At 43.5% G+C, this 26,418-nt stretch overlaps 3 protein-coding genes across 3 annotated transcripts in view; all 3 read right to left on the bottom strand.

Moving 5' to 3' along the window:
• LOC108939885 (suppression of tumorigenicity 5 protein-like) overlaps positions 1-11,164 on the bottom strand; it is a 66,439-nt gene extending 55,275 nt beyond the window's left edge. The window contains exon 1 of the mRNA XM_018761549.2: positions 10,742-11,164. The gene's annotated coding sequence lies outside the window, so the exon portion shown is untranslated. The remainder of the gene's footprint in view (positions 1-10,741) is intronic.
• On the bottom strand, positions 5,193-17,118 carry c2h11orf16 (chromosome 2 C11orf16 homolog). Its single transcript, XM_029259263.1, has 7 exons — positions 17,014-17,118; positions 16,482-16,841; positions 16,254-16,372; positions 15,998-16,148; positions 15,262-15,490; positions 13,113-13,634; positions 5,193-5,281 (listed from the first exon to the last, which is right to left on the bottom strand). Exons 1-7 carry the CDS (start codon positions 17,116-17,118, stop codon positions 5,193-5,195), a joined length of 1,575 nt encoding a protein of 524 aa, XP_029115096.1.
• Positions 17,119-18,005: 887 nt separating this feature from the next.
• On the bottom strand, positions 18,006-22,037 carry LOC108939594 (transmembrane protein 9B-like). Its single transcript, XM_018761032.2, has 5 exons — positions 21,811-22,037; positions 21,247-21,338; positions 20,836-20,944; positions 19,809-19,943; positions 18,006-19,176 (listed from the first exon to the last, which is right to left on the bottom strand). The coding sequence occupies exons 1-5, from the start codon at positions 21,904-21,906 to the stop codon at positions 19,021-19,023; spliced, it is 588 nt and encodes a 195-aa protein (XP_018616548.1). The 5' UTR covers positions 21,907-22,037; the 3' UTR covers positions 18,006-19,020.
• Positions 22,038-26,418: the final 4,381 nt, after the last annotated feature.

The raw sequence follows: 26,418 nt of genomic DNA, 5'->3' as shown, positions 1-26,418 counted from the left end.
TTTAGCGCCCTCTCACTTTACACAGACTGACACACACTGATTGACTCCCACAAACTCACACTTTTTCTTTTGGAGGGGACGCTCTCCGGGAATCTGAACAGCACTTTGAGCAGAGCCCTTCGTGAAACCTATTTACCCTCATCTGCTCTGGTAAAATACCAGGCTGGGTATGTGCGTGAGACTGTAAGTAAACAGAAATCTCAGCAAAGCAAGAGTACAGCATGGGTGCCAGCTGATAGTGAAGTTGTTAGTGCTGCAGGCTTTAGACTGAAAGGTCATAGGCTCAAATCCAGCCTTTACCTGTAATGCCCCTGCCTGAGGAAGTTACTTGCCATAATAAAATTACCAGTGGTAAAAATAGATAAACAGCTGTATGTTGCTCAACAGTGTTTCTCTGGAGAAAAGTATCAGCTAAATAAGTGAATTTAAACGGCCACACGCTGGCTGAAACCATTTGCCCCAAGGGGGGTTGCAGCAAGCCAGAGCCTAAACCAGCAACACAGGGCGTAAGGCTGGAGGGGGAGGGGACACACCCAGGATGGGATGAAAGTCCATCACAAGGCACCCAAGCAGGACTCAAACCCCAGACCCACCAGAGAGCAGGACCCAGCCAAACCTGCTGCATCCCCCAAATTTAAGTACATTGGTCTTGAAACTGAAGTGTGATATAAAAAGCCCACCTGACCACAGAAGTCACTGAATAAGCCTGGTGAACAGAAAGCTGTCATTTCAATTCATGTTTTTACTAATATGAAGTTCGTACATCAATTTATCTGGACCGATTTCATTTTTATCTGCACTGAGTGCTTTTGTTAGGAGTTTGACATTTTTGAAAGTTATAGTATCCCTTGGTCTCAGAGGCCTACAGAATGACCAAGTTTTCCAAATCTCCAGCAGCTAATGTCTATGAAAGGCTGCAAAGCTGGTCAAAACTACAGAAATAATTGGCTAGATCAAGTCCAAACCTGCACGCTTTGTGGTCTTGCAGACGTGCTGGAGACCTGCAGACCATCAGCGCTTTTGGCGTTAGCTGAGGGAATCCAACTGCTTTTAGCCAGCATGTTTTCCAGCACTCAGCACTCACATGGAGATTTTCTGTTTCTGTGTGAACCCGGTCACCGAACGAAAGATTAATTCCACTTGCATTTTATTGGAAGCAGTACTCTACCCTGCGTGGCCCTAAAAATTCTGAAGTATTTCTTAACGTAGAATATTCTGACAGTGTGTTTGTCTGATCATTCAAAACAGAGGATGTTCTCCAGTACCATACAAATGACATTTCAAACTCGCTTTTAACTGAATGTTAACCCTGTTATTTCAATCAGTAGCATCTTAGGATCTAAGAAACTATCTCAATATTGCGGTCTGCAGCGCTTGGAATAGAAGTTCCTGAATTCAAAGCAAAAATCCAGGAATAGTCATTGAATGAGATTTCGGTAAAGCTTCTGTTCTACAGAAACTTGTTAGAATGGAACAATTTGAACAACATCTAGTCGATGGAAAGCCGGGGCATAAAATGTGCCAACACAAAAGTGAGTTGACTCAACATGCTGGGCTGCAGTGAAGGAGGGACCAGCCTTCCCTGGGGTCTCATGATCCTGCTGTGACTCATCGGTGACTGAAGTCGGAGCCTCACGCACTGGGACGTTTAGAAGTCTCTGCTTGGGGAACCATCAACACAGCTTTACCGCATATCAGCGATACGACGTCTGAGAGCAGTTCCATGTACATTTACAGCTGGATCCACTTTCCTAAAGACAGACCGAATGTCCATCAGCAACTGCTCTGAAGAAATCTGTTATCGTCTAAACAGTCCTGTGCAGTACTTCGCAGGTAAAAAAGAGACTTACAGATGCCCAGAGTCATTCATCGGCATGTGCCATTGTAAGCCTTTGTAGTATACAAAAAATGGCCATGAGGATTTTTGTGTCCCTCTTCCCTTTGAGTGGCTTTCAGAAGGGCAGAAAACCGGAGCAGACAGTAATAAAGAAGTGCTGTTGTATGGCATGAACTGAGCTTGAGTTCCTCCGGAATGGCCCATGCATCTGTAACTAATTCACTGTGGGTCTGAGGAACATTAGCTCTGAGAGGGAGAGAGAGAGAAAGAGAGAGCTTCAACGTGCCTCCCAGCTGGACTGAAGCCTTTCGGTATCTCTCGTTTAATATTGCTTAGTTTCCTTGCTGGATGTGGCATAAGCAGTTGAGGTTCAGAAGGGCCCTTCGTCTAAAATGGCCTGATATCGGCTAAACGCTTATAGCATCAGTCAAAATTTGGGCGACCTGGTTAATGTTTGTAAGGGACAAACCAGACAGAAGTTTGAAACCCAAGCCTCTCACAAGTGCCTTACATCTCTGGGAACTGCTGTAGAAGAGCTGGGAACATGACACCTCACTTCCTGATCAAACGTGTTAAACGAATGCCTTGTGAAAAAAGAGGTTTCCAGCAGGTGTCCTCAAACTTCTTACCGATACTGCATGACTGCTATTGACATCACAATGCAACAATTAATCTGATGTTTACATACTACTGTTTACTCAATTACATGGGTTCAGCACCCAAGATAAATACTTTACCAAGGAAAAGTGGAAGTGGCCTCCAATGTCATCTTCCCTGCATGTCTGGGGGTTGTAAATATGGGGAGAAAGATGCACACACACCTTTAGCTAGGCTTGAATCCACACCCAGTGAGCAGCTCAGGAGCCTTAAGGCAGTGGTTTGACCCAGTAGAGTTCCTCTAAAATTATAAAATTTCAGACTTGCGAACACACAGAGTCTGAAGCCGCTTGCCCAAAGCTGGGTCGTGGCAAGCCAGAGCCTAACCCAGCGCTACAGGGGGAGCAGACACACCCAGGACAGGACGCTTGTCCATCACAAGGCACCCCAAGGGGGACTAGAACCCCAGACCCACTGGAGAGCAGACCTTGGCCAAACCCACTGCACCACCACACCTCCCGCTGACTTGTGGACATATCACTGGAAAATATAGCCTAACTCAATGGTCCAACGTGTCTTGGACTAACTTGTACAAATGCTTCTAAAGCTGCTTCTCGTTCGTTGATATTTAAATCTGAGATGTACTTTATAAAGCTGTCATTGTTTAACTGACAGAATGTTAATAGGGTGCTGGTCTGTAATAGCTGCAATGCCGAGTTCAAAGAAGACGGATTGAAAAGCAGTCCTACCATATGTATGTCTTCAATATTGTGCCTGACTCAGCTGCAGCCTCAGCAAATAACGTGACAGTTCCAGAGACACGGTTTGGGAAACCCTGAGTGATTAGCGGTGGCTAATTAGAAAGACACAGCCAAACCTTCCACCTCTTTAGACACAAACCCCAAGCAATCTGGCTATAAAGTGGGTCCAAACCTTAAAAGACTTGTGGTTCCCAAAGTTCCTCATCAGTTTTTCAGCCCAGAAGGAGGAACCCGAGGTTGGACCTTCGAAACCTCTCCCAAACAGCACCGTATATGGGCATAAAATGTACAGCGGTGTGTGATTGATTGGTACGGTTGGAGGTTTATTTCGATTTTTCGGGGGGAATCTGCAAAAGCCTGAGTGTATAGAGAGGCATCACCCTCAGCTCTATAAAAGTGAAGTAGAAATAATTTGCAAGTGAGTTTTGTATAACTGTCACACCTAAAATCAAGGTAACTTCTTATTTTTATAAACGTAATCCATATTAAAATCCAGATGAATTTGCAGCTTTTTCATAAATTGATATTCAGCACAGGGCGCAAGCACTTTTCATTTGTTGCAAGAGAAAATAAAGTTTCACACTTTCTGAACCGCTTGTCCCATACGGGGTCGCGGAGAACCGGAGCCTAACCGGGCAGCCCAGGGCACAAGGCTGGAGGGGGAGAGGACGCCAGTCCGTCGCAAGGCACCCCAAGTGGGACTCGAACCCCAGACCCACCAGAGAGCAGGACCCGGTCCAACCCACTGCGCCACCACACCCCCCGAAATAAAGTTTCTGAGCCCTCTATTTAGGCGGACGTCCTTGCTGGAGAAATTACGGGTAAGCACCTTGTTCAAGGATTTGTAGAATCCACGAGCCCTTGACACCACATTCTACCCTGCTCCTACTCCAGGCTTCTCAGTCTCGGCATGATGTGGCGAAACAAACAAACTGCTGCAGCCCCTCTGAAAAGAAGGGTCTCAAAACTCTTTCAAAAAGGCTCTCTTTCTGGCACATTTTCCACCCAGGATCCTGTGAGCTTTGTGAAGCCATAACCATCTGTTACCTTCGCAGATCGACTTTGCTATTCGCAGCTACTGGAACACGTGCACCAGGGAAACGGTGGTATCAAACAAACAAGCTGCGCTTCAGTAATCGTGTGTTTGTATCTAAGCTCTAAGCCCTCTGTGTGTTGCGGGATGCACTTTTGTTTACTCTCAGTTGCACACTGCTTTGGAGAAAAGTCTGCCAAATGCAAATGTAGCAGATACAGGAGGCTCAAATCAGCAAGCCTACGGTCACAATTCCTTCCCCTCCATCCATTACCTGGTGTCTTATCCATGCTTCTCGTGGCGACCTGCTCCTTCAGGAGTCTATTATCTGCAGCACATTCCTGCTCCGGCTGTCGATAAGTTGACTGCAGAGAAAAACAATGCAGCACAGACTAAATATCTCCTTAGGGGGTTGGACGCCTGTTAGGAAAATCACGATGCAAAAATCTGCGGTTGTTTTGTTGCTCAAGTGTGGCTTACCTCTAAAAGCTTAAACACACTGTTTTCTAATCAATCTGGTGAGTCACGACCGAGAGACTGAACTGAGATCGTGTTGCCCAGAATTTTTGGGTTTTCGCCACTGAAGGAAAATATGTTAGCTGCAAGCCGTGGATTTCGTCATGTACCTCGCTGCCCTAACTTTCTGAGATGTTCTTCGTTTCCTTGGAAAGCCCAACAAAGAGGTGAGCTTGACTTATATAAACCACTGATTATGTTGTAAGAGACATGGAAAGGTAAAAGAAATCTACTCAAAACAACCACGGAGTTAATAAGTCATTTAATAACTTAATAAGGCATGTTAGAAGAGGATTAAAAGTGCCGGCCTTATTCCACAGAGCAGCTATTTCCACCCAAACCGCAGCTTCCCCTGCACATGTTGGGGAACCGGGCTGGGGATTATTTCGGAGCGTGAACGATAGCACAGACGCGCTGCAGCAGCTGCCAGAATCTGACAGCACTTCCGCTACAAATACTTCTTATTCAGGTCCCAGCCCACTCTGCCGAAGCAGCTCGGGTCCAGAGCGTTTCCAGCAGGTTCTGCTTTTAGGTGTCCTGAAAATAAACAGCCACAGAGTCCAGCTACATAAATTTCTTTTTTTCCTCAATTTTCTCAATTGTTTGTCCCACGCAGGATTGTGGTGGTCACTGGACTGTGGGTGGAAACCAGAGCATCCGATCCACATATGGAGGACATACAAATTCCACGCAGACTAAGCTGGATTCAAACCCACGTCCAAACACAGAAACGTTCATATCGTTTGTATATTCTTTATCCCGATTTATAGGACGTGAGCTGATTTTGGAGCTCAGATTTCACCTGCAAGGACTTGAACACAACAGTGCCTTCTGGCACTGACATCCAGACCAACACCATATAGCTCCCCTAGTCCTGCTGAGAATAAAACAGAAAGTCCATCACTGACCTCCTGTCATCTCAGAGGAAGCCAGCAGTTTTGTCGTTACAAAGAAGCTCCATTCCAGGACGGATGTAAGTTCTGATGTCTGACATTTTAAAGGTATCATCGGAGGCGCTAAATCTCAGGGTGCAACGTGGCGCCCGGGTGGCTTCCTTCAACAGCTGCGTTGCTCTAGAAAGAAATCAAGGCACATGTATGGCTATCAAGAAGCCGAATCCAAACCTGATACTCCAGAAGCTGGTCCCACGTCTGTCTCTTTCTGTCTCTAATTCTTTCTTGGCATTCATTTATGGACATGCTCGCCACTGTATTCCTTCCATGAGAAAAATAATATTCCCCCTAATTAAAAAAGAATTAAAATTTGTGAAATTGGTATTTGTGTTCATCATCAGTGCTGCCCAGTCTAGAAAGTTTATTTTTCTGTCAAGAAAAAGCAGTTACAGTCATTTGCCTCAATTATTTTGGTGCTGTAAATCCATTTTAAGACTATCTCCCTGGGGATCAAGGCAGTCTAAAATGGAAAGTGAAAAAAATTACTTTCCAGTGTTATTCCATTGGCTACAACGCGCTTACTTGTGAATGTAATGAATCCAGCATTAATGTTCATCAGAAGCAATTAAGAATAAAAACAAACAGCTTTATCAAATGTAACATACATCCTAACAGGCCTTCCCTACTCTTATGGGATATTTGTGGAGATCTTGGAAGATTATACAAGTTTGGCACTGGGTCAAGGGTGCCCTGGAAATGAAGGCCTTCCAGGCATAAAAATAGGTCATAAAAACAAGCTGGGTGGCATAATGGGTAGTGCCGGTGCCTTGAAGCTACTGGGCTGTGGATTTGGATGTGGATTTGAATCTGGCTCAGTCTGAGAGGAGTTTGCATGCTCTTCCTGGGTTCACATGGGTTTTCTCCTCCAGTCCAAAGACGTGTAAATGGGTAACTCTGCATTGCCCATTGCAGTGGGTTGGACCGGGTCCTGCTCTCTGGTGGGTCTGGGGTTCAAGTCCTGCTTGGGGTGCCTTGCGATGGACTGGCATCCCGTCCTGGGTGTGTCCCTTCCCCCTCCGGCCTTACGCCCTGTGTCGCCAGGTTAGGCTCCAGTTCCCCACAACCCTGCATAGGACAAGCGGTTTCAGATGATGTTTGTGTGTGTGTGTGTGTGTGTGTGTGTGTGTGTGTGTGCATTGCCCATAAATGTGGGTGGTTGTCCATTCTGATCAACATCAAGGGCAAAATCACCTGCAAAACATTATTTGTGGTTTATTTCCTATTATGCCCATGTGGCCATGCTCCTACAACAATGACAACAACTGAGCACAAATGCTCTTTCAGCAATATCAGCTGGAAGTTTCCAGTGGTGAAACATTTCAATACTCTGGGACACGGGGTGAGGTCTTTATGGTTTATGGGGACTAAGACGAGAGGTAAACACAGTAGAGCTGATAACAGGGATTGACTCCCCCTCCAAAGGGAAGCATGGTATATCCAGAAGTTAAACGCCGTATCCCTGTTTGGAATGACATTTCCCTAATGTGCTTATTGTAACTGAACTGCTGTTTGGGATTCTCACTTTCATTTCTGAGTTATGCTCTTGTTTATTTATCCTGCTTTACAGTTTTTTACTCGTTTTCCTGCACATCAAATGTCCTAGCTTGTGTCACTAACATTATTGTCTCATGAGAGGTTCTGTCCTGTAATACAGTGGTGCCATTTCTGAAGCCCTGTCACCAATACTGCACATATAAAATGGGCAACTGGGTATTATAACATAACAAAATGTCCTGATCAGCTGGTCTGAGGCAGGTTGCCCTTTGTTTTAACCTAAACCACTCTCCGTGCAATGATTTTCCTTATTACGTGAAACTGGGAGTCATGTGACACCGTGTTCTCTGTTTATTTACACATTCCATCAGTGCTTATACACACTGAAGAAGGCCTGAGGCCGAAACATTCGCATTTAAATTCCGTACTTGCTCCGATCACAACTGTAACTACTGTCCTATGTATACTTTATCCGTGTTATATTTAAACACGAAGGCAGTAAAAGCTGCTTCTGGAACTGATAAAATAGGGTACCACACAAAGGTACTCCCTCCACCTCCCTTAACAAGAGAAAATAAATCATGGGCTGTATTTTGTATGTCAGGTTTATCAAAAAAAAAAAAAAAAACATACTGGTTGTTTGGAAAAAAAACTGGGGGTGCTTTTCATTGCTGCATGGTTAAGAACACGCGTAGAGGCGCCACCAAGACCCCTTTAGGACTTCAAAGTTCATATGGACTTCATTTACAACGCCCGGCCCGTAGCGCTTGCCTCAAGCATAAAAAACTGTAAAAGTGTTACAGAACTTGCCGTGTCACTGGGGCAAAATAAACCTGTTCATTCATTCTTAATCACACTCTTACATTTGGATTTTAATTCTATTACTTTAAAGCAAGAAACCACAAGCATAACTTTTCTAGGTAATTTGACTGCTGACACTTGGCAGCTGTAAAAAATGAGGAGACGGCAACCAGAAGCTCAATCATGTTGTCCTCTGGAGTGTGATGGCTTCCATGTGCTCATGGGCTCTCACCATGGCTGTCATTTGCACCATTAATTTTTGTTGGGAATGGTAACTTTCACGGGTTCCACAAACGTGCAAATATCCTTCAGGGTCGTATCTAATTGTGTCGCAATCACGGATGTGTTAAACAAGCAAGGCTAAAGAATTTTAAAAATAAAGGATTACAAGCAAATAATCTAACATAAACCAAAAAAACTAAATTATTTAAAATTGTTATTTCACATGATCCCCTAAAAAAATGTGAGAAAGTAAACTGACATTAAAAAAAAGCACAGTGAAGCAACCCTGACATTGTTTTTTTCTTTTAAAAAAAAAAAAAAAAAACAAAAACAAAAACAGCTTGTGATTTTCAGTTTTCACTGAAATGACAACTTTATTTAAAGGGTCAAAGGGAGTCTCTAGTTTCAACAGAACTGCTTTGTTCATCCAAAAACTCACAGTCATTTTAAGGCAATCAGTTGGGCGGGCAGATCCCTGCGTGGGATCATTAATACACGAGGGTAAGTGTGTCCACAGTTCTGAGAAGAGCCACAAAATCATGCTTTGAGCTTTTAGGCATTCAAATACTCATATGATCACACTGACTCCTCAACTTAGGAACACGCATGACATTGGAGGTTGTTCATATCTACAAAATAACTACCTCCTTAGAAGGGCAGCTTGTACTTTTGTGGTTAGAACGGCTGCCTTTGGATCTAAAAGTTGCAGCTTTGAATCCCACCTCCAGCTGTAATCTGCTTGAGTGAAGTACACACACATTTTCAGAACCGCTTGTCCCATACGGGGTCGCGGGGAACCGGAGCCTACCCAGCAACACAGAGAATAAGGCCGGAGGGGGAGGGGACACACCCAGGACGGGACGCCAGTCCATCACAAGGCACCCCAAGCGGGACTCGAACCCCAGACCCACTAGAGAACAGGACCTGGTCCAACCCACTGCGCCACCACACCCCCAACCCTCAAGTACTCTGGTATAAATTACAGAGCTGTATAAGGGTAAGCCGGTTAACTTTTGAGAAAAGTCTCTTGTAAAGGGACTCTTTGTTTATTTTTTTTTTGAACTCCAGGCAACACCAACATGAGGGGCACAGCAGTAGCGCTGGGGTTGAACACTGCCTGAGCTGAGTGTGCAGGACTTGGTCTGAATCCAGCTCAGGGTGCAAAGAATTTCCATGTTCCTTCCTGCATTCTCAGTCCGAAGACATGAGCAGAAGAAGGCAATGGTAACAGTGACGGTAATATAATGGTAAACCACTTCCATGCCATCCCTTACCATGAAAACCATGTGAGTGGTCACCGCGAGTCAAATTCATCTCGCCAGCATTTACCCCTGTCTTACTGAAACAACCGAAAATAAAACAGATAATCGGCAAACAGGTAATGAGCAATTTATAAAAATGCCTCCCTCCCGCACCTCATCTTCTTCTGACTGTTTAGCTCCACTCTGGTTACCATGGAAACAGACAGCCAGTCCCCGCTGGTGTTACCAGAAGGAGCGACACTCAGACACCGGACGCCAAATCTAAGCGCTATGGAAACCAATCGAGTTCCGACCCTCTCGCGCGAGCTCCGGTTCTATTTACTGACACCTGTCGGCGCGGTGCGAACAAACAGCCCGCAGGAAGTAAAAACCGAACGCGTGCGCAGGTTCGAATGTTCTTAACTCGAGTGTGAGCGAGGAGTCGTGAAATTTCTTAATAAAGAGATGCGCGTCACCGTCAACCAAACGCATTATCTATCTTCCTAACAACGAAGGGAAGGGAAGTGTTCTCCTCCTATTGACCTCATCCCAGTTTCCCGTTCTTTGACGTTTCTTTTCGGATTATTTTTCTGCGAACACACGTTTTAAAATTCAGATCATATTAAGAGAAACAGCGCCCCCTGTAGGTGCGCGCTGCGCAACACCGCGGGATTCCTGCAGGCGGCGGAGGCGAACAGCACGCAGCATCTTTTTCCTCAACAGCCCGCAACATCGTTTTCCCCCTAAGCAAAACCACGCTCTTTCTTTCACACACATCGAATTTCTCCTAATCTTTCCCTGCGACGCCGTCTTTCTCCTAGAGGCGTGTAAACTTGGGCTCCAGCAGTCGTTCAGGAGCCACGAGTTTCTCATATTTTCGTCACCGCGTTTCGACGATGTGTCACGGAACACAATTCACAAAAAATTACAGTGGATTTATCGCAACGGCTTGTTTGTAAACACATTAAGACCTTGCCAGAAGTGGCCTGTTATACTAGACGGCTATTCTTCTCTTTTCAAATTTCTTCATACGATATTTTTTATACCCGCCTTAAAAAAAAAAGAATACTTTTTTAAAACGTTTATTTGGTTAAATTCGTAGTACTTCTTACCTACCACCTATAATTATTACGGCCATGGAAAAAGAGGGAAAAAACTGGGAAGACGACCGTGAGCTCATCATCTAAAGCACACTGACTAATATTAACCCGGCCAGTGCCTCATTTTTATCAACACACCCTACTACATCCCGTAGACAAAACGCATCATTAAAGTGTTTTTCCTACCTTTTTGTGCTGCTTATCTGTTTCCCGTGTGTGTTTTTTGCCTCAGAAATCCATGTTGCAGCGCTTGAGCTCCGTTCATCTCTGCGTGCTCAACTTTCAAAGTTTTCCCTCAACAGTAAAGGGTGGAAAAAAGAGGAGGAAACGATGACGGGAGATGTGGAGCTGGACACGACACACACACACACACACACACACAAAATCCTCCCCACAAACACATTTTCTTTACTTTTAGTATGTACGAAACACGTACAGGTTCCATCATGTCCCATCAACGTGCTTTTTGATCCAAATCGACTCGAATCACCCACACTTTTTAAAACCAAGGACATCATAATCTTTGAACAATGCTCACTTATGGTTATGGTTTTGTTTTCCTTTTTTTTTCCATGACAAAGAATGTAATATATTCCCGAAGGCAAATAAATGGCATTTACCCTCTATGAATACAGAAAAATCATAAAAAGTGGATGGAAAACAGCTGAATGAATGCCTTCGTGGATTGCCACTATTGTGTCAAGTCAGGTTTTAAATGTTGCCCACATTCTTATACAAACTTTAGACTAAAAAAAAAAAAAGAAATAAATAAACTTTTACAGATACATGACAGTAGACTTTGCAACTCTACGAAGTGAAAAGTAATAGGAAATGTTTGGCCGATTGCAGTAACATGAGCCACGGCTGTAAATGACATCACCCTGAATTTATATATTTTGGAGTTTAAAAGGTCATCGTGATTGACAAGGAGAGAAACTGACCCCAGGGGAATCACACCTCACAGCGGTTGGGTGGTGCAAGTAAACGTGGGTTCGACCCCTGCCCGGTCCGTATGGAGTTTCCACGGTCGGCCCATTTCCGCGTTGGTTTCCTTCCACGGTCAAAAGACATGGAGTTGCGGTGGATTGGTGACATTAAATTGCCTGTACAGTGTGTGTGTGCCTGTGTGTGTGTGTCTGTGTCCGCCCTGCAATGGACTGCCATCCTGCCCAGGGTGTTCCCACTCTCATCCTTGCACCCAATGCTTCCTCAACAAGCTCCAGTTCACTACAACCCTTCTCAGGACAAGCGGTTACTGAAATTGGATGCATGGAAACTGAAACCACCAGCTGCTCTCTTATTATCTGGTTTAATCAATTTAAACCTTTTACTGATTAGTGGGGATCAGCTGTTACTACTGTAAATTTTTCCTGTGTCTTCATATGTTTTATTATGTTTGTCTTGAAAACCAAAGAAGAAATTCGGTTTGTCATTACAACAAAGGTTCACAGTGCCTCAGCGGCTACCAGTGTTGATGCAGGGTTCAAGGTTTGAATCTGGCCTTCCGTTTTGAGTTTCCTTTGGACGCTCTGGTTTCCTCCCACATTCCAGATGTGTGCTGTTCCAGTTAATCAATGACTCAAAACTGCCCTTAGTGTGTAAATTTTGTCTCACATACACTGTCTTAAATCCTACAGCTCCCAGAATAGGATTCAGACTACAGTGAATCTAAACGCACAGGCATTTGAACATAATAGATGGATGGATTAATAAGTACAAAGGCAGAAACAACAAGATGATGGCTTAATCCACTCCAGTGACTAAGGAATGCATTATGAATAAGACTATGAAATTTGAGGGCATTGCCCAGCTTTTTTTTTTTTGGAAAGGGGCTCACATACTATCAACATTTGATATGATGCAAGAACATCTATAAGCAGCAAAATCATCGAAACCTGATTAAACCTCATGAATACTTTTTACCACTGACGGTCAGCTGCCACTGTACCCTACGAAGAACTCCGGGATCTGTTTGACATATAACATCCTTCATGGTGCTTCTTCTTCCTCCATCAACCAAAACGGGTTGAAACAGTGAGCTGCGATTGGTTGTGTTGCCATTGGTCACACGGTCCAGCGACGTCAAGTTTTCAGACTGCGAGCATTTCAACACTGGTGCTGAAAAATCGCAAGATCGTAATTCATTTTAAAGTTCTCAATGAATTAAAAACATAAAATTGCAAAAATGTGGTGAAAGAAAAACACAGTGCATGCTTTGCAAAGCAAACCAGAAACCCATTAAGTGAGCAACCTGCTCAAACTGCTCAAGAAGCTCAAAAGACTAAAAATGCTGCACTGATATTTCCATTTATCTAAACAGGAAAATGTTATCCTTGACTTGTATAATTCCTTCACTTTCCTCAGCTGTGACTGTTTCGTTTTGTGACAAGAGTCACTCAAATCAAGCCACTTTTCATTAGCCATTAGAAACACTCCCAGCATCTGACATAAAACAGAGGTGCGGTGGTACAGTAAAGGTAAACATATATGGTAGAGATACAGCAGAGACGCCACTGAGATATGGCAAAAGTACAGGTAGAGGTTTGGTGTTCAGTACCGCTCAGTAGCTTGTGTTGCGGCTCCGGCTGACTCCTTCTCCAGTACTTCCAGGCTGGTCGCTCTTTCGGTGCAGATGTGGTCTTGCGTAGAAGACTGAGGTCAGTGTTGACCGCCTGGTCCACTGAGGACCTGCCCACAGCACAGCCATCATTTGCCAAGGAGTGTAATGAGGGAGAAGGGCAAGAAGTTTGTCCACTCTCCTTCAGCTCCTTCAGCTGAAGGTCCACCTTCCTCTCCAGCTCGTCTATGTCCATCTCCCCTCCCAGACTGATCACATGACGTGGGGTGGGAAGCAGGGGCCACCACTGCTGGTGGACACAGCAGAGGCTGGGGCAAAGGACACGGTGGGGGCAGCATGCGCCGCACACATTGCCATGGCAACACAGCACCGGGAGGGGCCACTGGAGCTCCCTCACGATCCTTTCATAGAGGGAGGGAGAAATCCACACGGCTGTGTCCCCTGGCACAGCAGCTTCCTGGCCGTTCCAGAACAACACCTGGAGTCTATTCACGTTCCTGGCTGGAGGAAGGCCAAGAGATCTTGGGGTCAACAGCCTGGGAACCGGCGCCTTTCTCAGACAAATCGCTGCATTTATGGTTCCTGTCTGGGATGGCTACAGAATACCTAGAATATGAGTGGCTTTACATTACAGAACTATAGAAGAATAAACTTTCGTACCATAGTTCATTAAAAAGTTCAGCAAACACATCTTAAGAGCTGCACATCTGCAATGGCAAATTTCTTCACCTACTTAAACTTCTTTTACACTAAGGGATTTTTACAGAAAACAGGGACAACTGTAAAAACCATCAATGAGTGTAAAAACAATTATTGATTAGCCTTGTTTCATAGTTTAAACAGCATTCATTTGAGTTTGGCAGTATTGTAGCCATTTCTTTATTTATGCATAGATTACTGATCCAAGAGAGGTCGCACACGCTTGGTCAAACCTGTGTGTAGAAGCGTTCACAGAAGTGTCCAGTGAAAGGCTGTAGACAGGCCGCTCAACTTATGAACCCAACTGGGAGGGGAAATTTCAAGCTCTGAAAGCTTGCTAATAAAGACCATGGTCAGCTTATTTGGTTAGGTTTTGTAAAAATCTCGGCAATGGCTATAATAAATTTTAGAAATACTTTCTACGACTTATCATTTTAGCATTTATTATTAACTTTCAGCTGTATGAAAATTGAAACAAAAAACTTTAAAGTGGCTGAAAATAGAAATGTTTTATTACTGCAAACTTTTGCTGCTGACTATTGGCCAAATTATCTCAAAAATGTGCCGCATTCATCATCTTGTTGTCAAAGGCCTACACTGACACCACCAGACAGGAGCTGTAAGCACTGAGAATTAATTCTGCCCCTCACTTCTGTTCTGTTTTGGTGCATTTTAGTAACTTCTACCAGCTGGCAGTATTTGCTCTGCAACAGACAGCTATTTTGCAAAATAAATAGCTGAAGAAACAGAAATTATAAATAAATGAATCAACTGGAAAATATTCGTAATGTATTTTCAAAAATCCTTAAGCACAAAGAGCCAACGTGTTAAGAAAGGAACACGCTGGACTGTGGCAGTGAGCCAGCAGGCAGCGCTGCTAATTCACAGGGGCTGTGCGTTCGGATATAGGTTTTATTTCAAATTCCGATGTGACCTCAGTCTGGCTTCGTCTGTCTGTACTTTGCATGTTCATCGTGTGTTGGGATGTATTTTGTCCCATAGTCCAAAGACACGTGTTACAGGTGGATTGGTGACTCTAAATTGCCCTTAGTACATATGTGTGTGTGTGTGTGTGTGTGTGTGTGTGTGTGTGTGTGTGTGTGTGTGTGTGTGTGTGTGAGAGAGAGAGAGAGAGAGAAAAAAAAGTGCTGAGTAAATGGATGAATAACTGTTGGGAATTTAGTGTAGTCTATCTGGTACTGTAAGTCACTTTAGACAGAAATGCAGAAATGTCAGCTACATACTAGCTAATAATCATCATGAGCACACACACACTGGCTGAAACCATTTGTCCCGAATGCAGTTTGGAGTAAAACATCGGCTAAATGCATAAATTAATACATTACCAGAGGTGTATTTTTTGCTGTTCTTTTCTATCTCAGGTCAGTAAGAAAGTTGAACTTTGGGTCTTGTGTTGAGCAGCTCTTACCCCCAAGCGGGTTTCTGAGTTCTGCCCCAGAAAGCACACTCCCTGGGTGGTACTGGCTCAGCTCCAGGCCCCTGGGGGCCAGCACCTTGTCCCCAGGGAGGAGGTTGTGCCTGTAGGCTTCCGTGTGGGACAGCATGCTTGTCACACTGGTCAGCTGCACAGACGAATCCCAGGAGGCCCCTGTCCATGCGGGTTTGTCAAACTCAACCCAAAACACACCACTTCTCCCCTGCATGGTAAACCAGCAAATAAATAAATAACTAAAACTGCATACATAACACATTTAAAGTGTTGATACACATGATCCAATACAGTACATGCACCCACTTGAGTTCATAATACAAAGTATCATCCTCTAGTCCCTCCAAATATTATTTATTCATTCACCTGATACTTTCCTCCAAAGCAACTTCCAATTTCAAGCCTGTATGTTAAGCAATTTACAATAATTTGCCTATTTTTACAGCAAGGTATATTTTACTTTATCAATTCAGCGTAAGTACCTTGATCAAGAGTACTACAGAAGGAGCAGGATTTGAACCCAGGTCCTTCGACTGCAAGGAGACAGCTCTAACTGCTGGGCCACCTGCTGCCCCACTTAACCTACACTCGCTACGAAAGCATTTATAGAAAAAGTAGCAATGAAACACTATAGACGTTAAATACAGTTGCATGACAACTGACGAGTGACTGGATAACGGGTATCTGTATTGTGCTGAACCCGTTATACTTTTACCTGCACAACTTCTTTTAATGTCCCCAGGTAGTAGAAACCATCCACATCCCTACGGGCAAGAACACGACTGCCTGGGGCTAACTGGCAGCCGACATACTGTGTCCGTTTGCCACAGGGGCTGATGGGACATGCAGTATCTGACAAAGGCCACCTGACAACACAAAACATGACAGGACCAGTTCTTATTTTGCACAGTTTTTGAAAATTCTCTTTTTGAAGCCTGATACTGAATGTTTTCATTGAAAGACAGTTGAACCTGCAGGGAAGGTGGGACACGCATGGTGGCCTGTCAGAAACAGGTTTTGAGCTGCAGTACTTCACGGTGGACGAAAACGGTGACACGGTCCAGCTTTCAGCGAGGAATGGTGGCTTCACCTGGCAGCCATTGCAGCATATACATCAGATACACTTGCAGCCATGTGACAATTTCAGTTTCAACTGCAACATTCCTTAAATGAAAGCACCTGCAATCAAATGCATTTACCAGTTCTGCAACCCCAGCACAGCTGGGAGTCAGGATGTGACAGCTTCCCCCAGTGAAGTGAGAGATGCCATACAGAAGCTCCTGCGTTTGTCGGTCTGGACCACTCCTGTCTGAGAGGTAGAACACGTGCACGGGGCAGACCTCCGCCACACCCAGAAGCACCTGAAGAAGCTCATGCGGTTTGTCTGGGAGGCCGTTGGTCACCAGGTGGACAGCCTGGCAGGAATGGTCAGTGAAGGCTGCAGTGAGACCCCCCAGGAGATCCCAACCAGGGCTGCACCTCAGAGCCTGAATCCAGCCCTGTGCCTCGTACACAAGGTCAGGTTCACAGCTGACCATAGAGTCACGCCACTTTGTCACCTGTAGAAGGGGAGGAATACTAGTGATACATGCAGACGATGCAACACAGGACCCCATAAGTGCACACTTGCGAGTACCAGGCCAGTTCAAACACTGGACTGCTATTTTAAAACTCAAAGATTGAGAAACTCTTTTACAACGTCATAGATTTCCATCGGTCGTTTCAAACCACCTTATGCGAGAAGCCGATGACGTTGAAGAGAGAGTTCCGGAGCTCAGCCTTGGCCACCAGGGTGTGGCTGAGGAGGGATTTCACCAAGCCAAGGACAGGGCACATGCCTTCTGAAGTGTCAACAAGGAAAGTGACATCCCTCACTTCCAGTCCAATGAACAGAGGCAGGACATTCTGGGAATGAAGGCAATGAGGGCTGACTGGCATCGTTTCTCTTCAATGCGACTATCAGTAGGAAAAAAAAAGTCAGGTTAGGTTATACAGTCTGTAAAATCACGTAACAATGGCAAAATATTCCCAAATAACAAATAAAGTGTGATTACCGTGAGACATTATTTACAACAATCTTTCACAAGAACCAAGGGAATGCTGGAGTTGTAACATTAATTCAGTGTGACTTACCCATACGGTTCAGTTTCTCCCACTTGTTTTGAGCACCTCGTCTTCCATCGGGCTCTTGTTCTACTGTTTACTGTGGTTGCCTAGCATCGCAAGTCCTTTGTATTCCCTTCCCCCTACTCTGTTACGCATGTCTTGCTGCAACCAGCGAAGTTCTCGTGCAGCACTGTTAACTCAAAATTTAGACAGTCAGTGAATACATGAACAACACTGAATGAGACATGGCCAAAAAGTAAGTTTTTAAAAAAAATTTTTAATTTCAGCACATCTATATCAATCGAAACCTGTCACTAAGAACAATACATCTGATGCTGATTGAAGCATACTGCACGTATGTTTAAAATACAACAAAGCTTTCATCAATGAACATTTATGATAAATCCATCAATCCCAATAGTTAATTTACATAAACTAGTTAATGTCACTTTTAAAAGTGAGTAGAAATGTAGCTTATTTTTAAAAACATACTCCACTAGTCTCATGACAGAGTAGAAGTACATCACATTTAGAACTGAACAACAAAGTTAGCATAGACTTAAATACTGTACATTTAATTTTGTAACAGAAAGAGTACAATAGCAAAAACAGACTGGTAAGAATTTCGGCTAGGAGACAGACCACGTACCACTTTTGTTCAAAAATTATGTACAGTAGATACCATAAGCAGATGTGTGCAGTAGTTTTTTTAGGACTTTTTTTGAGGTCTGTAAAAAATGAAAAATAACCCATTATCTTCAAAGTTTCTATAAAGTGCAATCAAAAATACAGTACCAGTCAAAAGCCTGAGTACACATGGGCAACACCTGTATGGATCAAACTGGAAAGAAGAGTGAAAACAAAGCACCACACAAGTATCTTATACATCTGGGAACTGCTGCAGAAGAGCTGGGAAGACATGGCAGCTAATCTCCAAATTAGACTTTTGTTAAGCAAATGCCTTGTGGGAAAAAACTAGTTTGAGCAGCAAGTGTACTCAAACTTTTCACTGGTATTGTAGCTTTCTTCAAAATATCACGAGCAAGTCAACTCGGGAGGAGTAGACACAGCCATACATCTTCTCTGAAGTGTGTGCTGTGAGAACCGGCTGCTTTTCATTCGATCGGACGTAAGATTCATTGGATGCATGGAGAAACATGCCTGGAGGAGAGCGACATCTGCCAAAGGTGACCTGCAGGTCTTTATGTGCCCTGCTGAGTGTAGGCATCAGTCTCACACAGTGACTGAACTTGGGTCACTACTACAAAGCAATTTAACAATTCCTCATTAACACTCTAATCTGTTTGGCATTTGTGCAAGTCTAAAATTGAATTCTGGCTCAAAATTAATAAAAGACCAATATATCTACATTTACCAAATGTCTTAACAAACCTGAAGTGTAAGTCTACCACATTTTTTATTACTTGTTCTACAACCTTGAGTTAAACATCTCACACGGCTCAAAAAAAAAAAATCTACATAAAGAAGGTAAGATCCAGTTGTTGACAGCTGACTGCTAGTGAGGATGTGGCAGCATCACTGAAAGGTGGGGATAATTGGGAAAAGGGATAGAGTAAGTCGAGTCACAGTGGTTCTGCTAATTCAGTCCGTTCGCCGCCTGGTTCCGGGGCTCTAGCTGAGCACCACATGTCGGTCGAAGACGGACTTCCGCTGCTCCTGCACCTGCCTCTTCCATCGCTGCTGGGCGTGCTCCACCTTGTTCAGCACGTTGGGACGCGAGCGTGAGTGCGACAGCACGTCGTGGGCATTAGCGAAGGGTTGCTGGTCCTTGAGTTCCCAAACAACAGCAACATGCAGAAAACAGATACAGTTTCCGTGTCAGTACAGCCCAGCTGTGCCTTTTCATTATGTGTCACCAAATCATGACCACAACAGAACATTTTTAATGGTCTACTTTGTTCTTTAACCCATTCTTTTATCTACACTATTTTTATCTCACATTATGCAGCCAATTTATAATGCTGGGAAAGAAGCACATACACTTTTTCACTGTGGTACCAAACCAAAAATAACAGAAAAAAGAAAAACATTTACATTCCCATTCTCAAAGTTATTCAAATACACAATAATTTGGCAAGATCAATTCTACGCACTTAGACGTGTTGTGCATGTTATCAAGCTGTGATCTACTTTGATTGACTTGTATAGAGTCCATAGGGTAGTAACGAAGGGGGCACGGTGGCACAGGAGGGTTTGGCCTGTGCCTGCTCTTTGATGTGTCTGTTGTTCGAGTCCTGCTTGGGGTGCCTTGTGACGGGCTGGCATCTCAACCTGGGTGTGTCCCCTCCCCCTCCGGCCTTGCACCCTATGTTGCCAGGTTGAGTTCTGGCTCGCCGTGACACTGCTTGGGACAAGCAGTTTCAGTTTGTGTTTGTGTGTGGGTAGCAATGATCACGTACCCCTAGGTCGTCATCGCTCTGGATGAGCTGGGAGTGTCCAAAGAGCCGTCTCTTGAGTGCTGGCTCCACCAGGGTCAAGTACACCATGTAGAGAATCAAGAGGCCCAAGATGGACAGGTAAATGATGATGGTCAGCTGACAAATAACACAAAAAGAACTCATTAATGCATATGCTCATTGTTCTACACTACATGTACATTGACATTAATTCAGTTGGCAGACGCTTTCTCCAAAATGACTTCCAACGAACTCTGTGTAGTGTTACCAGCCCACACACCTTACTCACCAAGGTGACTTACAATTCTATATAAAAACTATCCTAAAATATACATACAAAACGGCACAAGATAAATTAATATCCACTGGCAGCAGGTACACTGTTAAAATAAATGCATTGTATGACAATATCACATTATAATCATTTTAAATGCTTTTGCACATCCAAAACTGTATTAGGAAAATAAAAACAAAATTAAATGTTTTGACAAAGCTCATTTAGAAATTAAACTGATGAACACAGCATTGGCTCATCCAGAATGTGAGTTTTCAGTCATACCTTCTATATTACATTTAGTTTTATCAGATTACCGAATTACAGATAAACTGCTCAACTCCACCCTGTGCCCAAAGAAGAAGGCAAGGCTTTGTTGAGTTTGAAATGCCGAAAAAATAAAGGGAACGAGAAAGCCAATCTCATTAAAGAATCACATTACAGCCTTCAGCACATATCATTTCTCTTTTCATCCTCTGCCAAGAACAGCACTAAATGCAGTTTCTCATAGAGGCAAAAGACCACAATGCTGCATATGATCTGCTGACTCACAGAGCATATTCAAACAACATTAAGACTTCAAAGCACCGAAACACAACAAAAACAACAAATCCAGACTAGGTTTATAACACTTGAAAGCTTGCAGAGTATTTACACAATCCTGTTAACATTTCCCTGACCATTAATGCTCATTCCAAGTACATGACATAAATGAATAAACACAAACAGCACACTTATAATTCAGTAGACTCCTACTTTTATAGTGCCAGAACTCCTTTCCTCGTATTTGCATTCGCATCGCAGACAGTATGCCTCCACGTCTTTTCCTTCAACAGGCATGGGCTCCACAACGTGCAAGCAATTACTGTGGGAGACCCAAAGAAGAACAGAAACACTCACCAATGTTTGAATGGCACATTATCATGGTCAGACCTCAACTGTGCTGTAATATAACAACAGTACAAGGAGCAGAAGGTAATTATGATTATTACAAATATAATTTCTTACCACTGTGGACCGCAGACCACAAAGACCTCATGAAAACAATAACAATAATAATAATGGGCAGGGGGAGTGTAGTGTTTAAGCTGTTGCAATACGTCTAATTCTTTAGTTAGAAATAAAAAATACCTTATATACAGAATTAATCATTCCTATCCAACATACCAGTCCTTCAGAGACACATTCTGTTTGTAGATCTTCCCAAAGACGTCCTTGTAGGGCGGACATATGCACTTACATCTGATGTCTTCAGAATTCTGAAGGGGGAGATTGAGAATTTTCATTAAACATTCACACCTTGAATTCTGCAGCTTCAAATAATGTTCAGGGTGGTAAAAAATTATTCATAAACAACAACTGTCATAAGAGAAGAAAACTAACAATGTTTAACAAATTACATAGTATCATGTGTTGTTATTAAAATTTCATCATTAAATAATTATGCAAAGGACATGACTCATGTTCAGCTGTTCGACAGGCTTAGAAATGTATATTTACAAGGCTCATATATCACTGATTTCGTGCTTTCATCAAGTATTAGTAAAAAGTGTAATAAAACAAAATCTGTAAGACACAACAATTTCATTTTCTTCATCTGTACATCAGCTACCGGCATCAAAACTGTTACGACAGCTGGAAATTTGGAAACGCGTAGCGTAACAGCTTCTACAAGGTTTATATAAAAACTTATGAAATGCATAAACAAATAAAAGGAGAGAAATATTTCACCTTCGCGCCCGTTACTTCTGCTGTTGAAAGCATCATCAGAAAACAAGCAAATGAAAACAGCTGGTAACGCGGATTAGTGACAGTCTCGTACACCATTTTTTTACTGTGCTCCACAGGTCTCTGATATAAATTATTAAGCAGTACGCGGCGTGTCAAATAAATTAAAAATAAATAAAACAAGCAGCCAGGCCTTCCCCGACCTGTCAATGCACTTCTTTATTCCAGGGGTTCACAGAAACTTCCGGGTGTCCCCGTCATTTACGTTCCCATTGGAAACATAAAACACTTCCTGGTGTCCCTATTATTAACCTCCCCCTAGGAAACACGCACACTGGCTAGAGAACCTAAGTATCAACTTCCCCCAGGGAAACATGAACACTTCTAGGTTTCTCCATAATTAGCCTTCCCCTAGAAACGCAAAAAAAGTGTTTGCGTTATAAACCATCTTGTATAATAAACACACATCAAACCGAAAGAGAGCTGAATTAAATTATTGGTCCAGGACTGTTTACCGAGCGCACTTTTGCGTTTGCATCTATTCATTTAGCAGACGCTTTTTTTTTTTCCAAAGCGACGTACTTCTCAGAGAAAAATATAAACGTGCGTTACAGAGATTGGATGCAGAGATGTAATTTTACACGGTCAGTTTGTCAACTCCACCGTATAAACTACCAGCATACGTTACACGGGTATGCAGGGTCTTGAATTTTATCTGGGTAGCTAGGAAGACAGCGCAGAGAGATGAGGGGGGGGTTAGATGGGAGCGCTTCGGCAGGTCAAACACAACTCATACAGCAGCTTTGTGTGTGTCAGCTGTAGAGGTTTGATGACAGCTGGAAGGCCAGGCAGAAAGGAAAGAGTTGCAGTAGGCCAGACAGGGTATCACCATGGCCTGGACAAGGAATGGAGTAGTTTGTTAGAAATAGGAGCAGATCCTGCACAATGCAGGATGTATGTGCAGGACAGGGTTGCCAATCGTCCCGTATATGATATACGGAATCGTAGGGGTGCGGTTTGTCCCGTATTTTAACCTTTCACACCCAGAGACATTTAAAAGTATGTTTTTCATATATTTATTGCATACATAAACTTCGCAGTTTGCATAAAAGTGTTAAAAGATTAGGAGAACGAACAGTAAATGGATGTGAAACAGAGCTGTGTTGCGTGTGCGAGTCCGACTGTCACTGGGCGCCGCTGCGCTACTCAGTCACTCGCCTCACGCAGAACTGGACTGACTGCTCTCAACTGCTTTTTCATAAGTCTCGCGAGAAGCGAGAAAAAGTACTCGGGGTGAAAAATAAGGAGGAAAAAGAAGGGATTTTTTTTTTGTTTGCGCTTTAACCGGTCAGCGTTTTGTTGTGCTGTTGTTAATAAAAATTTGTGAAATGCAGTCTACTTTCAGTCAGTTGCTGTGCTTAAAAATAAGTTAAGCCTTCACTTTTTTTTTAAATTGCGTGACTGTGTTCATTGAAGTAAAAAAAAAAAAAAAAAATCCCTCAAAAGAGGATTGTGAGTCTGTTCCTCATCAGTTATGTAACAAGAAGTGTTATAAATTGCCTAGGCAGACGCTATAGTGATACGTGTCTAATGGTGTGTGAGACTGTAGAATGACAATTTATTTTTTACAACTGACAAGTATGTCAGTGAGCTAAAAGCAAATTAAATGTTCCTCGGATTCATTTTAGTATTTAATTCAGTCAAGCAGAGACTTCTTTTTACACATAAATTAGCTACAAAGAAATTCCAAGTGTCCCTGTTCCTTATTTTCCTATAAAGAACCCAAGAGTGTCCCTTATTTTCTCCTACAGTGGTTGGCAACCCTACTGCAGGACCTTGGTGTGGTTTTGAAATATTGACTTGAGTCAACCATTATATTTATTCATTTAGTTGAGACTTTTCTCCAAAGTGATTTACAATGTTGAAGTCACAATTATGGGAGATCATACAGCCAGAGGATCAAACCTACAACCTCTGGGTCCAAACATAGTGGCTCTAACCACTATGCTACCAACTGTCCCCCTTACTATCAGGCAAAATGGGTAACAGGTCATAATGGGTAAATACAGCTCACACACACACACACACTTTCTGACCTGCTTGTCCCATACAGGGTTGCAGGGAACTGGAGCCTAACCCAGCAATACAGGGTGTAAGGCCAGAGGGGGAGGGGACACACCCAGGACAGGGCACCAGTCCATCACAAGGCACCCCAAATGGGACTCAAACCCCAGACCCACCAGAGAGTAGGACCCAGTCCAACCCGGTCCAACCCACTGCACCACCGCACCCCCCAGCTTGCATTCATTCAACTACAAATTGAATTTTTAGGAAATAGCCATCTGAAGGAAAACATAAAAAGTATGTTTTAAAACATGGGAAAAACAACATTTCCATCTTCAAAGATTTGTGACCCAAGAGTTCATAACTTGAGGAGCAAGCATGCTCTTTAGATTATCTGTTTGCAAGAAGCAGTTACTGTATATTTACATGTATTTATTCCATCCATCCAGTTTCAATAACTGTTTGTCTTGAGCAGGGTTGTGGTGGACCAAAGGCTATCCTGAAAGCACTGGGGGGGTACACCTTGGACAGGACACCAGTCCATTGCAGGGTAGCCACACATGCACAGTCACTCATCCATTCACCCTCTAAGAGAAATTTAGAGTCACCAGTTCACCTTAACTGCACATCTTTGGACAGTGGGAGGAAACCCATGCAGACATGGGGAGAACATGCAAACTCCACACAGACTGATCAAAGAGCAAACACGTTCTTTCACACCTGTCAGGCACTGCACAGCACTACTCACTGCTCCATCACACTGCCCCTGTGTTCAGTTATTTTTGATCTCTCTCTCACACACACTTTCTGAACCACTTGTCCCATACAGGGTCATGGGGAACCAGAGCCTACCTGGCAACACAGGGCAGAAGGCCGGAGGGGGAGGGGACACACCCAGGACGGGACGCCAGTCCATCACAAGGCACCCCAAGCAGGACTCGAACCCCAGACCCACTAGAGAGCAGGACCCGGTGCAAACCACTGCGCCACCACATTTTTGCTGATAAATTATGCATTTTCTTTTCCTCTTTAAAATGGCCCTTAAAGGCTTTCATTCGCCTTTGATGGATTTACCTCCCAGCGATAGTCTGCTTTATGAAAGGGCTCCTTCTGCTGTCTCCTGCTGTCAGCAGCCTTCAGAGATGGGAGTTCACGTTATATGTGCGCCAACTAGAAAATATATTCAATAAATTAAGCAATTCAGGTTAAATCGTCTTCTGAAAGAAACTACAACAGGACCCCTCCACCGACTTCAGCAAATGTCCGTATATGTAATGTTCAAAAGAATTAAAAAATGTGACATTCAGTTCTGCTCATCCGCACAACAGTCCTGTGAAGGACCAAGAAGGGTGCCCATGTTGTGGGATGCTTATTATAGCCAGTCCTGATCTGATCCAACCCCAGTTGACTAGGCCATAAATAACTCCTGTGTTGTGTTGTGTTCTAAATGGAAACTTCTCAGAGACACCGCTGATATAATTAGTGTATTAAACTGTGAGAAATGTGGCAAGAAATTAAAGCGCTTGTGCCAACCACACTTGTCTTCACGTTGCACATGGCAGACTGAGAAGTGCGTCAAACAGTGTAACAACATCACAGGTGTGACACATACATAAAAATAACTGTGGCCGATTGTGGGGTCGAGGTGGCCACATAAGTAGGACAGAGGCGAAGGACAGCAGGTTTTCCCAGCAAAATGAGGCTTTTATTAACTAAAACAAACAAAATGTGCAACATGGCCCCTTTAAAGTATAACCAGCAAAATGAAACGGCCGTTACAAAAAAAACTGCTCAGCTACAGAGCGCTCATCTGCACTCTTTCCATGCTTTCCCTAGGTTTCCCTTCAATCTGTCAGATCAGCTGCTAAATGTCCCTGTTGATGGGCTCTTCAATAGTCAGCAGCTACTCTGGCAGAGTAGCGGAGAGCTGTCTGTCAAAATGTACGCTGCACCGTGCTATAGTGTCATGTGTCACCAGCCCATATCTATCACACTGTTAATTCGAAATTTCATGAAACAAAAAAAATGTAAGATGGATGAGAACAACATCTGGCTCAAGGACTTCCTCTTCAAAATGTTCCTAGAGGTGACGCCCACCTGTGGTGACACAACAACCTACGATATCTCACCTTCACTCGGTTGTGAAGTGGAGGTGTGTCTGCTTTCATTCGTTGCTGCTTTTCACTGTGTTACTGTACCTGTGATTTGAGAAGCATAGTCAATCCACAGTCAGTGCAGAGTCTGTATTGACATGACGCTCATTATGTCACAGGGTGACTCACGGATCAGTAGTAAACTGGTTCAGCATGTAAGGCGACAAATGAAAAACAATACCTAGGCTACAGAGCGAACAACTAACACTTCAAGGGTCTGGGAAAGAGGCTACTTCTTTTTGTTTCAACTGTGCACGAAAACTGTTAGGCCCAATGAAAACTGTTAAATGAATCATAGTCAGATTACAAGTGGACCAGCTATCCAAAATGTCAATAATGCTGGAGCAGCTGGCATGAAAAATGGGAACTTTTTTGTTATTAGCCTAATTTATCT

Source organism: Scleropages formosus, chromosome 2 (assembly GCF_900964775.1).
Source record: "Scleropages formosus chromosome 2, fSclFor1.1, whole genome shotgun sequence".
NCBI lineage: Eukaryota > Metazoa > Chordata > Actinopteri > Osteoglossiformes > Osteoglossidae > Scleropages > Scleropages formosus.
Note: the sequence above shows the minus strand (reverse complement) of the source record. Positions and strands in the feature narration are given on the sequence as shown.